This window comes from Genypterus blacodes, unplaced genomic scaffold (genome assembly GCF_046128005.1).
Source record: "Genypterus blacodes isolate CSIRO-AG114 ecotype Tasmania unplaced genomic scaffold, CSIRO-AGI_Gbla_v1 ptg000133l_1, whole genome shotgun sequence".
Taxonomy (NCBI): domain Eukaryota; kingdom Metazoa; phylum Chordata; class Actinopteri; order Ophidiiformes; family Ophidiidae; genus Genypterus; species Genypterus blacodes.
The window spans coordinates 7,432,380-7,448,780 of record NW_027466935.1 but is presented as its reverse complement, the minus strand read 5'-3'; the positions used below and the strand labels follow the sequence as shown (position 1 = coordinate 7,448,780).

The 16,401-nt window shown below is 45.0% G+C and overlaps 1 protein-coding gene across 4 annotated transcripts in view; it reads left to right on the top strand.

Moving 5' to 3' along the window:
* rabgap1 (RAB GTPase activating protein 1) overlaps positions 1 to 16,401 on the top strand; it is a 50,360-nt gene that overhangs the window by 3,729 nt on the left and 30,230 nt on the right. The window contains exons 2-13 of one of the 4 annotated variants that reach the window (XM_076163721.1): positions 3,286 to 3,542; positions 4,940 to 4,969; positions 5,932 to 6,190; positions 6,459 to 6,672; positions 6,815 to 6,989; positions 9,517 to 9,677; positions 11,560 to 11,670; positions 12,624 to 12,690; positions 12,785 to 12,887; positions 13,274 to 13,443; positions 13,542 to 13,710; positions 15,003 to 15,096. In XM_076163721.1, coding sequence (XP_076019836.1) covers positions 3,390 to 3,542; positions 4,940 to 4,969; positions 5,932 to 6,190; positions 6,459 to 6,672; positions 6,815 to 6,989; positions 9,517 to 9,677; positions 11,560 to 11,670; positions 12,624 to 12,690; positions 12,785 to 12,887; positions 13,274 to 13,443; positions 13,542 to 13,710; positions 15,003 to 15,096 — 1,706 coding nt within the window. In that variant the 5' untranslated portion in view covers positions 3,286 to 3,389. The remainder of the gene's footprint in view (positions 1 to 3,285; positions 3,543 to 4,939; positions 4,970 to 5,931; positions 6,191 to 6,458; positions 6,673 to 6,814; positions 6,990 to 9,516; positions 9,678 to 11,559; positions 11,671 to 12,623; positions 12,691 to 12,784; positions 12,888 to 13,273; positions 13,444 to 13,541; positions 13,711 to 15,002; positions 15,097 to 16,401) is intronic. The other 3 variants (XM_076163723.1, XM_076163722.1, XM_076163724.1) reach the window with 3 other exon arrangements.

Genomic DNA, 16,401 nt, shown 5'->3' with positions numbered 1-16,401 from the left:
ACTGTGTGTGTGTGTGTTTGGTTATTCACTGTGTAAAGAGTGTTTAGGGAAGTGGATCCAGCTCGAGGGTTTTGGTGCCACATTAAGGAAGTAGTGCAGCAATCTGGGAAAGGGGATTCATTTGAAATGTATTTTGTGTATCTGTATCGTCACCTTTGCCAGAGGAGGTTGCATCGATGACGACTCTGTTGTCATGGTAACGCGCACAACAGCATTCCATCAGAGGAATTGGTGTCGTGCTGCATTCGCTCGCTCTCTCCTCTCCTCTCCTCTCCTCTCCGTCTCTTTGTTTCTCCATAAGAAGGAGAAGATTAGAGAAAAGAATGTGAAATTACTTTGGAAGATAGTTTAATAGAAATGGGAGGGAGAGTGTAGAGACAGGGGAGGAGGCGGCTGGCAGGCTGGGCAATCATGAAGAAATGAAGGGTGAGGGTGTGGCCGTCTGTGGAGGAGAGTGAAAGGGTGCTCACAGGGTCGTCCTGTGGTTTCCTGTTCACCAGGCCAGCCAAGACGTCGTGTTGAAGTGAAACAAAACAGATCAGCTTTGTTACGCAGCTAAAGCAGCTTTACGTTCACTTTGTGTCAGTCAGGATCCACGCAGGCGGATATCTTTGTGTGCGTTTCAGGAAATGTACCGCGGCACTGAAAGGTTGATAAGCAACAGTGTATCTTGGCAGGAACAGGGAGGAGGAGGGCTGTTGCCGAGGCAAGAGAGGAAGACGGGGCGACAAGGCAACCATTATGAGCCTGCCCCAGCAGCCAGCTAGTTAGTGACAGAGAACAAGATTGTGTGTGTATCTGTGCGCACACCACACACACACACACACACACACACACACACACACACACATTCAGGTTTGCCTGTGTGTGAATGTGTCTGAGTGATACAACTGCCTTTGTCAGTCTGTTTGTGTGTGCCAACTTGAAACAGTCCTTTCTTTTGTTTGTTTGTGTGTGTGTGTGTGTGTGACAGTGAAAACCTGTGTGTGTATGTGTGTCTTGGGTTATTGGGTTTCCAAGTTGTGATTAATCACCATTCGCACTGATCGTACAAAGTGGGGATGTAGGATTCATGGTTGCCACGGAAACCGATCACTAATCACCTCCTCCAATCAAGTACTTGGATGATCTTTTCATGCTCCTAAGCATGTAAAAGGATGTTGGCGTATCTCCTTCAGACAGGCCTGAGAGATAGCAGCACATGTAGCCACTCAAGGTTCATCAGCACAGACAGAATCCAAGGAAAAGAGCGAGACTGTTACTAAAAATAGAAAGCGATTGTCTTTGAGCCAAAAGCCGAGCAAACTGCAACAACGTCTCTCTCCCCTTCCAGAGCCCCCGGAGATGAGAGAGAGCGGAGAGAGAGCGGAGAGAGAGCGGAGAGAGAGAGAGAGAGAGATTCGCCTCCTTTCAACTGAGCGGCTGTGTTTGTTTACGTTCATCACCTGCACGTTCGCGGCGAAGCTACGAGACCTAGTTTGGACTTGAGCAGACTGTAAGGGTTCTATTGGAGCCCGCCGTGTACACTAAGCACTATCGGAAGCCAGAAAATGAATAGAGAACAATTTATTATATAATTCATAAGGAAAAATAGTCCTTAGCTGCATGAATAAACATTCTGCACCATCTTCCACCGTGGTGAGGTCGCTGGCGGTAAACTAGGATCAGATCCGTGTTTGTTCCTACGTAAAGCATATTTGAGTTGGTCCGCGCTGCCCCGATTTCCTGTTCTGCTATCTCAGTGAAATACAACACCGTGGATGTTTGGACGAACAACACAACAGTAAGCCAAAAGGAACGAGCTCCAGCTGACACGTTATGTAACTCAGTCCCATGTTGTCATATATATGGCGGTGGGACGCTATTAAACCGCTTTGACCCTTCTTTTTTTTTTTCCAATGTGGCCTTTCCCCCCCCAATTTGCTTTTGCCATTGTCAGGCTGCTCTGAAAGGGAAAACTCAGGGGAGGGAGAGCGGCAAGGGGGGGGCGAAGGGAGAGAGAAGGGAGTGAAAGAAAGCAAGGAAAGGCGAGAGGAAGGGATACACGGTGAGAGGGGATGGTGAATTGTGGCTAGTAAAAGGGAGAGAGAGAGAGAGAAAGAGAGGGAGGAGTGGGCGAGTGAAAGGGAAGAGGAGGGACGGGGGCCAGAAATAGCTTCTTATGGTCTCTTGTTGAGCCGCTGCCAGAACCTTCTGTTGCATTCCTCTTCCTGTGTTACACGGCCACGGCACCTTCCTGCTCCGGCACTCAGACCGCGACGTCACGTCCAGACTGGCGACGCTCCCATCGCAAACCCCCATCCATCTGGAAAACAAAACCTCTATTCCGTCTTTAATTCTGACTTAAACGGGAGATCTTTAAACTGAACTTTAGAAAACAAAGTCATTTTACTGCTTGAAAATATTCTTAGTTACTAACAAATATATTGATGGTTCTCCTGCAGCGTGAAGCCTATTTCACTTCCTCTAATCTGACCCGACATCCTGTAGTTTGGCCTGAAACACACAGCTTCTTTGTCCTTTGACTTCTCCAATCTCAATCGCTTCAGGTAAACTCAGAGGAGAGAGACCCGGCCTGGCTTTCTGTGTCTGTTCATCGTCTCTTTCGTGGATCTATTCGCTCCATGGCTCATTAATCAAACCTCGGACGGATCTTTGCGTCGTCCGCTCGCGACTAAAGTCTGTGAATTTCGACTGAGAAAGGAGAGCAGAGATTGATGGAGAGGGAGAGAGAAGAGGGCTGAGTTTCCCCCCCATGGGAACTCAGGTTCTTTGTGGTTTTCGGGGGCTCACCAGAGCTGCAGTTCTGGAGTACAGGGTCGACGCATATGCCCTAAGCTGCTTGGTAAATGATGAGTCTTTCTGTTTAGAGGGGATGTTTGCGGTGCTGAGGTGAATGGTTCTATCAAGCTGGCTCCTCCCCTAATCCTTACATTCTTTTGCACCTAACTTGCCATAGCTTTGCATTAATATTTTGCAAGAATAAATGAATAAAATCACCACAAATCTGCTCAGATAATGAAAATGTTTTGAAATGACCCAGATCCCCTTTTTCCTCCGGTCTTTACTGCATCTCTGCTTCTTCATTTTTGCTGCTCTCCTGTCCGTCACTCTCATCCGACTGAGGCTTCTCACTTGATTATCCCCCTCCCCCCTTTTTTTGCTGTGGTTTTAGTAAAGCGTCCTCCTAAAGCAAATTGCCAATCAACAGATGCTTTTCATTGGTTTCATCACATCATGACTGTTTTCTGCTTCTTCCTTTCTTATTTATTTATCTTTTTCCAGGTGATTTTGCTCATCATCTCCCACCACCTCCTCCTCCTCCTCCTCCTCCTCCTCCTCCTGTCTCCCATTCATGAGCAGCGTGGCAGAGTTTAACTGCGGCATCCATGGATGACAAGGGCTCGGTGGGGAAGATTAGCGTGTCTTCAGACTCAGTGTCCACTCTCAACAGTGAGGACTTTGTCCTGGTGTCCCGGGTGGGGGACGAGACGCCCCCCTCCACTAATAATGGTAGTGATGACGAAAAGACAGGACTGAAGGTAAGGATGGTCGGGCGTGCGCACGGGTGGAAGTGGAGTCAAGAGTCCAGACGCAGAATGAATGACACCCGGGGCATTAACCCTTTCATAGAGGTCTGGTACTAAGTAATAATATCTGCATCTGGTCACGTGATTCTGAATTTAAAAAATAAATAAATATATGCAGTATATATTGTGAAATAAGGTTAAATCTAGCTTCAGGCTTACTGCACTTGTGTTTTCACATTCCCTGGAACCTGTTTTGGAGCATATTTTACTAAGCAGGGCATAGTTAATCATAACAGGCTGGCAGAATTTGTGGTCATTGGAATGCAGGTCAGATTCCATTTTCACTCAGTCGATCACTCCACGGAGTTTGACATCACACTAACCATTTTTATCTCCCCCCCTGTCTCATATCCACACTGCCTTCTCCTCACACTTGGCCTTCAGATCTGTTCCTGCTCATTTGTTGCCTGTAGATAGACGGGAAGCCTCCAGATACTCGTTGGTTACAGCGTCACCGTACATGAGGAGCACGTTGTCTCAGGCTGTGTACTGAAGAAGTGGTTGTTCATGAAGATTTAAACCTCTGAAGGCCATTTTCTCTATGCTTATCCTATAAATTAGTATTTTTGTTTCTACATCAGTGTAGAGTTTGGAGCATTAAAGGCTTCATCCTTGCATTCACAACTCACTCACACACTCACTCTTGTCAGCAAGGTGCATGTACTTCATCTTACGCTTCCATTTAATTTAGTGCCACCGTCTCATTCGACAGTGTGTCTGCAAAAGCTTTGAACTCATTGTCAGGGAGAGAATGAGATTTTGGGACTCAGGGTGTGTCCACAAAGGGGATGCTGATGTTTCTGAGGGAAGAAATGCAGCTACTCGGCACCATCCTGTGTGCGTCCCTAATGGGTTCAGGTTTCCTCTCCTCGACTCTCCTCCTCCTCTCCTCTCTTCTCTTCCCCTTTGACTCGACTCGACTCGACAGAACTATCTGGATCGCGTCGTTCCCGTAAACCAGAGCGTAGCGTCTCTCTTCATTTGTCGTCTCGGTGTTGCAAAGGCCACCACAAGATGGCGCCACATGTTGCATGTTCACACGACGGGAGTCCAATCGCGTTTTCTTGTTTACTCGCCACGCTTGGAGAAAGGAGGATGACATGTCACACGCATGTCACACGCATGTCACACTGAGGTGGTATAGTTATGCAGCTTAACACACACACGCACACACATTGGAGGTAAAGGCACCGCCGCACACACATCCGCCGCTCCAGGATGTTGTGGTGAAATCACTCCATCCATCGACACTTGGTCATCCAGCTCCCATGTTTTGGTTTTTGCCCTCCTAGTCAGCACATCCAGTCAGAGAGGGGTCAGTGTGTCTAAACTTGTTGTTTGTTATGCAGGTGATTTCTGAGGAAGGGGTCAGCTTTAAGGTCAGTCTTCTCGCTCTCCTTTCTTCCGTCCTCTCCCTCTCTCTCTCTCTCTCTCTGGCTTGTTTTCTCTCTTCTTGTGATGTGACTGGTGGTGACTCTGTCTGTGCCTTGTGCTCTTTGTATTTGCACTGGCTGTTGATTGAAGGCACGTGCTGTACCTATTCAACCTGTGAGCTGAAATGACAAAGGCCCACCAAAGGCCCACCAAAGGCCCACCAAAGGCCTACCAAAGTCAAAGAGTTAGGCAGTTTAGTCAACTGTGTACTAAATAGAGTACTACAGAATTGATTGTTGCCTTCCCAGTATTTCCTCATAGCCGTCTATAGAAGGAGAACCCACTTGGAAAACGATAATCTGAAATTTCAAGCCCACCACCTTGTATAAACTACACTCTGCTTGTTCTTATTCCTCCTACTGGTCTACAGCGCCCTCTGCTGTCCCACAATATTCCTTACCTCAGGCTGCTGCCACTGCAGGAATGGAAAGCAGGGCCTTGCCCCTCCTCTTTTTGTGTATTGCTGAATGGTTTGTCCACTCCTAAGCTCGCTCTTTGTTTCCTTTTTGTACGGTGGAGGAGCAAGCGCAGACAGTTTGATTTGACAAATGATTTCTGCCATGACATTATTTCACAGCTAAAACTGGCATGTCAACAAACCTAAACATGCCTGAGCAAAAAGGCCGCCTTTGGTCATAAACACTACACAATCACTTGAAATACATTTGAAGATAACTGACAAGATTGCTCTACATGTTTTAGTAAATTCCAACAAGAAATCATAACGCAGTTGATGCAGAGCTAAGGACTGGTGCTTTGTTTAGAGTCTGGTAGCTTGAATGTTTTCCTTGTAACCGTGCAGTATGTGTACAAATGTGGTGTAAATGTTTGGGTTTTTATGCTTCTCTTTGTCCCCTCTCCTCGGTGTGGTTGGGTGCACGTCTGTCTCGGTGTGTGTGTGGGACAGATTGTGGGTAATGGAAGCGAGCAGCAGCTACAGAGAGAGCTAGAGGATGTTCTCATGGATCCGTCGGTAGCCGGCACTGGACTCGGATCAGCAGTGGCGATGGACAGTCCTGTTGGGGGAGACCTGAGCCTTCCCACTACGGCATCGCCCGTACCACCAGGCTCAGACCCTCTCAGCTCACCACCCCCACCCAAGATGGAGATGGTCCTCCCAGTTCAGACGGCTCAGGAGAGCGAGCTGAACGAGAGGTCGTACAGAGGTAAGCGGGGATGGGACTGGAAGCTCACACATCCAGTCTGTCTTCATACAGCTCTATAGATGTTTAAACATTGAAATAAATTGGGTTCAAAGGTTTGTACATCAAAACCATTGTACTTTATACCCACCTAGCCCCTCCCATGGTGATGTTTAGCTTCTATTCCCTCTTATTTGTGCCTTGTAGATGAACATTGAGACAATAGGAATCAGCAATAATGAGCCTTTCTCTAACTTTGCCTCTAACTTTGGTTTCATCTCCTTCTTTGCAGCAGACGAGTCGTCATCGGACGTCAGCCCCGGTAGTCCCATCCCAGACGAGGACAGCGTTGTGTTCAGCCAGCTCACGTATCTGGGCTGTGCGTCAGTCAACGCTCCCCGCAGCGAGGTGGAGGCCCTCCGCATGATGAGCATCCTCAGAGGGCAGTGCCAAGTCCCCTTAGATGTTACACTTTCTGTGCCAGGCGTGTCTGAAGGCACTGTCAGGTACGGGGATATATATATATATATATATACAGTATATATAACAGGGAGTCTCTCTTGTGTACCAGTAGTGAAGTACTTAACTGCAATCCACCCTCTGAAATGATACAAACAGCAACTTTTCACCTGGATATTTGTCCAACAGGTTGCTGGACCCCAACAACAGCACAGAGATTGCCAACTACCCGATCTACAAGATTCTGTTCTGTGTGCGAGGCCATGACGGCACGCCAGAGAGCGACTGCTTTGCCTTCACAGAGAGCCACTACAATGCCGAGATCTTCAGGATCCACGTGTTCCGCTGCCAAATCCAAGAGGCGGTGAGGATTCAGTGATTTATTGATTACTCACACACATCCGTGCAGAGGTTGCCACAATGTTGCAGTTATTCCTGATGGACAAGAGGGGGCGCAAGAACCTCTGCCAGATGTCCGGCTCTTGCTACAGCGAAGGCGTTGCTCAACCTTTTTTTTTCCCCCTCTCTCTTATTTCCACTTGTTTGCTGTCTTTCATTCACTCACATTAAAGTAAACATTGATAGGTCCTCGTTGCCAGCAGGACCTGAGCTGACCTTGTCCTCAATCATCTGCAGTGTCTCTCTGGGGCCCGTGTTAGCGTGGCTGCTTCTCCATTGAAGCCTAAGGGAATATGTCATGTATATCACGCTGGTCTGCCGTGCACATGTACGCAGCAAACACACATAAAGCACGCGCAGCCTCCCAAGCCACTTTATAGTCACGAGAATGTGTCATTTCTTATATACGCTCAGACATATAAAGGAAGACAAGAGGAGTCCACACATGAAACTGGGTTAACTCGACCCTTCTGTGTTGGGTGACCTAATTTCCCCTCTAAAGAAAGCCGTCTCCTTCAATGTCACCATGTGCCCCCAGACACAAACGGCTTTATTAGTTCCATACTGTCCCACTATCCATTTTCCCAGTCTCCCACCATTACACACACGCTAAGGCCAAACACTCTAACGCACACGCACAAATGTACGTCCCCTTCTCTACAAATCAAATCTTAACCACATCAATTTATTGACACGCAAACATCATGCTTCTGATCACTTCCTAATGACGTAGACACAAACATTTTAAACGGCACTAAGGGAAGCCTTGAGGTAACATTCTCTAGTTCGCTGCTTCATTTGCTTCACGGAATCGACTCAGTTAAGCATACTAAGCATCAATTAAGTTTTTGTACCATGAAAGTCAGGGTAGAAAATTAAGAAACGTCAGACAAAAGTTGATTGTTTTGTGGTTTTGGTATTGTGAGTCATTGTGCGTGAAAGCAAACCGCCATCACTTGGCCATCACTTCCACCCTCTGTGTGCCAGACCTCCTAGTGAGGCCCCGAGGCCGGTTCTTCCCAAACGCTCGGTGCTGACGGTGATGCAGAACCTCGCTAAGTCTCATATCCAGCAACTTATAGATGTGTTGCTCCTCCGTCATTCAAATCACTACAGCTGAATGGACTGAGTCGGTCGAGCCTCTCAAAACTAAACCTGAATTAAATCAGACTTTTACATGGATGAGCACAAATTGAGGATTGCACTAAAAAACTACACAGCTTTGATTGGAACAGAAAAGAACAACAACACCATTGTTCAAACACGCAGTTTCATTTCATAATTTCTTTACCCCCCATCTAACTACCGATCCTCTTTTTCCCTACATCCAGTTCAGCCTTGGTTTTCAGTAAGTGCCCCCCCTGTGATTCCCGAACATCCTCCCACTTGGAGCAAAACAAAGGCATTGTGAATGTGAGAGGTTAAAGGCTGAATTTTACTGTGGCCTTCCAACAAAGACAAAAAAAACCCATTAGGATTTATTGATAACAGCAGTTACCCCACACTGCCACTTACCCCCAAGCTCTGCTGTTTACCAGAGCAAGAGAACCAAAAGCGCTGTGATGTGGGCCCCTATTGGGGGGGAAGCTTTGTTTATGTCACACTGTGTGTGTGTCCACACACCCTCACATGCATCTGCTTAGTAATAATCAAACATTCCAATAAATACTTGAGCTTGAGTATATTTAAAGCTATAAAGCTGAAATTACAACCAAAATCAAATATGAAGCAGTGCAGAAGAATAAAGTAATGTAATGTAAATAAATCATTACCACTCCACGCTTGGCACTCTGAAGCTGCTCAGCTCTGCTTCTCTTTGAGGAAGAACCCCGCGGCTCAAGTAGGGGCAAATGTTTTTGGTTTGTTTTTCTGTTTAATGTTCGTAGGAACCATGCGACCGCATTCAGATTCATGGGCAATAAATGTTGAAGGTCTGCAATCAGTAGCATTCTGTATCTGCAGAGGTTTGGTAGGTCAGACTCGGGCAGTAACTGAATGTTGATTTGTCTTAACAACCCAATCGTGGAGGTGAAAGAGTGCAGGCTGTAAAATGTTGACATGATAATAGAGGCATGTCTTGCTTCATCTTCAGCACGGATGTGTCACACAATGTTTATTTCGAAAACCCCGTATTACATTCAATTGTAAGTTCCATTGTACATTATCATATATAAAACTGTATGGCTTCCATTGTCGCTTACAACAGTATCAGACTCTAAAGCTACTTAAATAAACAATATTGATGCCATCAGACTAACAAGGTGATATCATCAAACTCACTAGGTGATGTCATCCAATAAATAGGTTTACAACAATGATGTCACATTCATCCATTATTATGCTCACCCTCAGTTCATCTCCGGCTGGTTGTGGGGACATGAATGTTTGTCTGTTCTCTCTAGGTGTGTATGTGTTTAGATTAGTCTGTACAGTTAATTGTATGGTCTTGTGGTTTTGTCTTTTAACATTTCCACGTGTGCGTCCCTCTGCAGGTGAGTAGGATACTGTACAGCTTTGCCACAGCGTTTCGTCGGTCAGCTAAGAAGGCGGTGCTGTCGTCCCAGCACCCGGCGCCGCTCACCCCTGACAGTGACCTGTTCACCTTTACTGTCAGCCTGGAGATCAAGGAGGATGACGGGAAGGGCACCTTCAGGTGGGTCTCACACACAAAGAAATGATTACTTGCTGAGATTCTAGCGACGGATTCATCTATTGCCACATCCATGCCGCTTGGAGGGAAGGCTCACTGCAAATCAATACAACCTCATTCTGAGTCATCACCTTGGGCAAGGGGGTTGCCGAATGGTTTGATGAGTAAGAGAATTATTGAAATCATATGCCAAGGCTTTTCCAGTCGCGACAGCTCTACACTGCTGAGCTTTTACGGGGACATTTTGGAGCCTGTGTGACAGCTGTTAGAGCTCTCCACCGCCATCAGCAAACTCCCTGCCCTGGGAGCCAAAACCTAAACCCTAATGCTTGTGTGTGGCTGCATTCTTCAGTCGCTGTCATGAGCCTCAATCGCGTAACTGACCTCTGGAATATGTATGGAATTTTTGAAAATGTAGGAATCCTGAACATCATGTGTTCATAGAGAAGAAAAGAAAAACAACTTGGAAACAACTTTTTTTTTCCATCCCAACCATTGTTGTACACTGATTTATCACAGCTGCACACACACACACACACACATGTTTACACCAGTGCACATGGTCACACCCACACATACACTGCCAAATCTGGTGCTTGGAACCTTTTCCCTGCAGCAGGTTAATTAGCGCGTGTTATTGTTGTGATGTGTCTTTGGATGTCTTTGAGAAGATGTTCATGTTTGACCCTCGGCCGGTCCAGTTTGTTGTGGGTTTTCCATCGTATAGGACATAAACAGTCAGCTCAAAGCACATCCAGACCCTCTGTCTTGTCCTTACTTTCAGCCACCTGGTGTAGATTCCAGACACAGAATTTGTGATGATATTTCATTTTGCATTCTTGTGGAATAATAAACATACTCACTGACTATTTTTATCTATTTGTAGATAACAGAACATAGCAGGTTTAATTGAGAGCGCTGTTCTGCTTTTGATGTAATTGACCCTATCAGCCCATTTTTCTCCCCTCACTTCCTTGTTGTGTTTATTTGGACACAGTCTCAGCTTATTCGCAAATTAAATAAAGCAAAAAAAAAAGAAAAGAAAGAGGCCGGCGATTATTTTTAGCCAGCACATATTTCCTCCTCATTATCTCCTCGCTGATTATTTGTAGTTTGCTGACATCCGCACGCAATGACCAAAAACTCGTAAACCTTGTCATAGTTGCAAACATGACATTTAAGGGACGCAGTGCAGAAAATAGGGGAATATGAACAATTACAACCTTTGCTTTTCTGATTAAAAGTGTTTAAAGGACTGTTTGTCACAGGAGAAATGATATACATGATAACAGCTTGTCTCTGTCTTTAAAGTGTGGTTGATTAAATTCTATCTGGCCCATTCAATTAAGGAAATAGTAACAAACTCTGTGCTCTCGCAGCTGTCCAAAAAAAAAACGCAAAACATTCCAGATGTCCCTCGTATGTTTTGTAATAATACATCTCTGGAATCTCTGAACTAAAAAGGCTATTTTTGTCAGTGAAGGCTTGATTACTGTTCCTGTCTCTGAGCCGGTCCTCTTTCCTGCTTCACTCCAAGTTCGCTCCACTTCTGTTTGAAAATGGCCCTTTTGTATGCTTTTATTATGACAAATGGAGCTCTTTTGAACGCAAGCCACACTCCCGACCAGCTGATGGGCGGATAACCAATGGATTTGGTTTGTTGTTGGACATGAAAGAGCTCCTTTGACAGTGTGTTTAGTGTTTGTAGAAACTACATGGTCTTTCCTTGTAAAGCATAACAAAATGGCACCTGCTTATGGTCCCACATTTGTATTCCAATTCCATTTTAGTTTAATGGTTTATTTTCCGTCGCTAAGCGTTTCTGATTCTTGTCATATTTGTTCACGCATTTTGGTAATGGTTGGTTCTGTTCTCACATGTTCAGTGCGGTGGCGAAAGACAAAGACAAACAGAGCTTCAAGCTGCGTGCAGGAATGGACAAGAAGATTGTCATCTATGTCCAGCAGACATCCAATAAGGAGCTGGCTATTGAGAGGTAAAATACACACACACACACACACACACACACACACACACACACACACACACAAAATCAGAAAAGTCAAATGTCAAAATCAGCGTGATCATTCACACAGTTTGCCTGCGGTTTGACATCTTGGATAACAGTCTTAAAAAGCGTCCCATGACTTAAATGACCTGCAGCCCCGTTCCATGTGACCTGTCTCCTTTTTAAGACAAAACAGCTTCTCCCCCATCCTAACTGAGAAAAGCCTCTAATATTTTTGGCAGCATTGTTGTCAAAATATTACCTCTGAAATATGACATCTAAGACGCGTGAAAAACTACCAAATATGCTCAGCTTGATGAAGGTAACTGGGAAAGGATCTGGATGTAGAGGAGGAGGGAAGTGAGCAGAAATTCCAGTCGGTCTGGAATCACTGTTTAAGAGGTAAAAGCTGAGAAGTGTCTGCTTAAAAAATACAGACAGTCATAACAAACGGATCACTCAGCTGTAATTGATGAGCACACACTGCTGAATACCTTTCCATCCGTCTGTCTGTCTTCCTCTGTGTGTGTGTGTGTGCGTGTTTGTCAGGGTTTAAGTGTTCCGGCACAGCGGTAAGACCTTGATTAATGCAAGTCTGTCTCCGAAACGCTTCATTTTCCACGGTTCAATAAATCTGCGGAAACTTAAACATTCCATCACCTTACTGCAGACATCCATTTTAGCAGTGGTTCCGTTATTGTTTGATGATGGCCATGATGAGGATCCGCTGGTCCGCTGTGTTTAATATTCTCCATGTTCTGGTCTGTGTTAGAAAGGATCAATCCAGGAAGCGATTTGCAGTAGCGTGTGTGTGTGTGTGAGGGTTTAGAGCTTGATTTATCGTTCTGTCTTTGGCTCTCTTTTTTTATGAAACATCATTCATCTGACTGGCTGTGTGTGTGTGTGTGTGTTTTATTTTATTTTCCATGTTTCTTTTCCAGGTGTTTTGGTCTCCTTCTCAGTCCAGGGAAAAATGTGAAGAACAGTGACATGCACCTGCTTGATCTGGTGAGAGAGAGAGAGTGTGAGTGTGAGTGTGAGTGTGTGTGTGTGTGTTCGTGTTCGTGTGTTCGCTAACTTCCTGAAACTTGTTCTCCACCAGGAGTCAATGGGAAAGAGCTCTGATGGGAAGTCTTACATCATCACAGGAAGCTGGAACCCCAACACACCTCAGTTCCAGGCGGTGAATGAGGAGACACCAAAAGGTAACAACCAGAAAACCTCTCCAAACTTTTAGGAAAAACCTGAGTTATAATATCACTTGACTAAATAGATTGCGTTGTTTAATGTGAGAAATGTGTCAGAAAGCTTGGGAATATGCCGTCTGTTTGTAAACATATAAATGAAGTTTTGATTTCGCAACTCCTCAGGTCAGACTGTGAAGGAGTAAGATTATGGCCTGACTAAATAAGCATGCAAACTGTGCTTTAATGTCGATAATGATGAAATTCTACCGGAAAAGTGTTCTCTGATCAGCCTGAGTAACATGGGAACGTTTGAAACACAAGAAGTCTGTTTGAAACCTTAAACTGAGCAACACACAAGTCAGCAGTAGCCCACTAGATTTGCTGAACTGATCTTGACTCCATAGATAAATTCATGTACATGACGACGGCGGTGGATCTGGTGATCACCGAGGTGGAGGAGCCGGTCCGTTTCCTGCTGGAGACGAGGGTCAGGGTGTGTTCTCCAAACGACAGGCTCTTCTGGCCCTTTAGCAAGCGTAGCTACACTGAGACCTTCTACCTGAAACTACGGCAGGTACGTCAAGCCATTTGTAATCAACCCATCAAAGAATGGCCTCTTATCATTCAGTCTGCTTCTGTCTATATTTGATGTATCAATGAATCCGTCTTCAGATGGAGCGTAAGGAACGCAAGAGTCCCGCCTCTGACACACTTTACGAGGTGGTGAGTTTGGAGAGTGAGACGGAGAGAGAGAAGCGGAAGACCACCGCCAGCCCCGGCATCCTGCCCACCGGCTCCGGTACGATGGTTCCCTCACCACCTGAGGATGATGAAGAGGAAGGTGATGAGATTGCTCTATATTCTCTGTCTCCTTCTTAGATTTACAAAGTGTTTGTTCCATTAACTCCACACAGGGGCTACACTATATGATAAGAAACCTGGTTCATGAGGCTGAAAGGAATGTTGTTTCTATATGAGCCATGTAAAAGAGACGTGACCGCATTCTACTGCAGAGAAAAGCAGAGCAGCAGACCTTAAAATTCATACGGCATTGACGTTTTCAACCATTTGCCTTACTTGATCTTGAAACCCAAACAGCGTCACAGCCGAATGCTTTCCTGACAAGATAACAGAAATGATGGTTTAGGTTTAGTCTGCCAAGGTTTCTTTCAAACGTCTGTTTCCAGGTCTGACCTAACGCAAATACACACGCTTCCAAGACGCGGTAATGAAATTAGCTGGGTTAAACATCATGATATTTCCTCAGTTTAATCATCAAGCAACCGTGCCAAACAACTGTGTACTTACAACAAAGTCAGTGTGTTTTCTACAAAGTCTAACCCAATTACTAACACTTAACCCTAAGAAAACAGAAACTCATCATGTGGTTGCCAAATTGTAAACCCGTGGGAGACGGGTGTAACAGAACTGTGCGTCCTGTACCTTACGGAGTACCAGCCGTGTTTGTTATTTGTATTATTATTAAGTATAAGAGAGGAGCGGAAAGGATGAGAGAGCACAAACGAGGTGAGAGACCTGCTGTGTCATTCTTTGTGCGTGTGTGTCTTTGTCTTTTGCTCAGCTGGCCTCTGAGGTACACTTTGGTCTCACTCTCTGCACGTCGTGTCCTCTGATGGCCTCTCATTCGTTGCCGTTAAGAGATACTATATTTAGTTGTAGTAAGGCATTTGTGGATTGTCAGGTTTAAACAAATCCTTCATGAAGAGTCATAATAGACATAAAAGACAACACAATATACAATACATAAGCTACCTACATTAACATGCTTTCACTATTTACTTCCCCTAAAAAGTGCTCGTAGAATATTTAATCCTTTTTTGGTTTACAGCAGACACTTATTGTTGTTATTGTCTCTGAATAAACTGCAAATTCCTCATAATCTCATAAATATAATCCATTGTACGACCTGAGAAGATGATGGCAACATCTGGGAAGATCATCTTATTTAGATTTGGGATTCAGGCCTCTGCTCCGGCCTTCATCAGTTGTGAAATGAAATTGTGCGGCCATGGGTGGTTGACCTTTCACTTACCTTCCTGCTGCAGGTACGCAACTTGAAACCTCAGTGCCTTTCAATCATCTTTCCGTGTGTGCGTCTGTCATCTGTTGTAGATAACGACGAGCCGTTACTCAGCGGGTCAGGTGACGTGTCCAAGGAGTGTGCGGAGAAGATCCTGGAGACCTGGGGAGACTTGCTCTCCAAGTGGTGAGGCTTTTGTTTTCTTCTTCACTTCACTTCATCCAGACCATTCTACTGTATGGACGCATTCCCACAGCTCAAACTCAATTCAATACATAGTTTAGCAGATGTAGTGCATCTGAAGAAGCGCTTGTGACGGACTGAATGGACTTAATTCATCTATAAGACAAGATACACAAACATACCCCGTGCTGAATACACAGACACGTTATCTCTCTGTCTCGATTATTCAAAGACATGAAGTATTTGTTGTATCTCTGAATGATTTCTTCCTTACTTAATGTTATCTTGCTGTTTGTTTAGAGGCCTATGAATGTACCGTGTGTTTCGGTGATAAACTAAGAAATCACAAGACTTCTGCTGTTATAAATCTGGACGTCGTGTCAACAAGAGAGAGAGTCAAGTCACAGAAAGCCTTTTACAGTCATGCCCTCAAGGAAGAGGCCTGGCATTACTTACGTCACGCACACACATACACACACACACACACACACACACACACACACACACACACACACACACACACATACACACACACACACACACACACACACACACACACACACACACACACACAGTATATTTGGTCTCCCTTCTTAGTGAAAATGCCACGTATTGCATAACCTGAGCTAGGAACAAATAAATAAACAGAAAACAGGGGGGGAAGACTTAACAAAGGGAAAAAGTGAGAAAATCATCAGTTATTCAGGGATTTTCTGTTGGATCCATTCAGGCAGAAGTTAGTGTGTCGGTACATCTGTGCCTCCAAGTGTCCCCTCTATCTCTCATTATCTAGAGGGCTGGCAGATGCTTTCATCTGCATGTGGAGCACAGCTCTCTGAGATGAAATGCTTTGCTGAACATCAGATGTTTCTCAAAGATCCCATTCAAATGCTCTTTTTCTGCAGTTTGTGTTTATTGACGTGTTATGGGGGCGAAACAAATATACAGTATATGTCAAAATGTAGGTATCCTCACAGTGCAGAAAGACAGTTTCAGGTGTCAAAAATATTGTCTGTTTCTATCCTTCTGAAAGACTAGACTGTAACTTCAAAGATGCTGTACACACAAATGACTCTATTTATTGCTGTTAGATAAGGCCTAGGCTCTTCACACTGACCCTCGTGGTCCCTGTGACCATCTGTGTCAACGAGGACGTTCCTATTCATAACCCTAACCCGAGGCTAAACACTGTATTGGTTAGATAAAGTAGGCACATCCATCCAAAGGGAGAGAGCAATAAATGGAATGAGGCAGTTCTCAGACTCTCATGTATGAAAGCTGCTTTGAAAAATAACTGTGACAATGCTG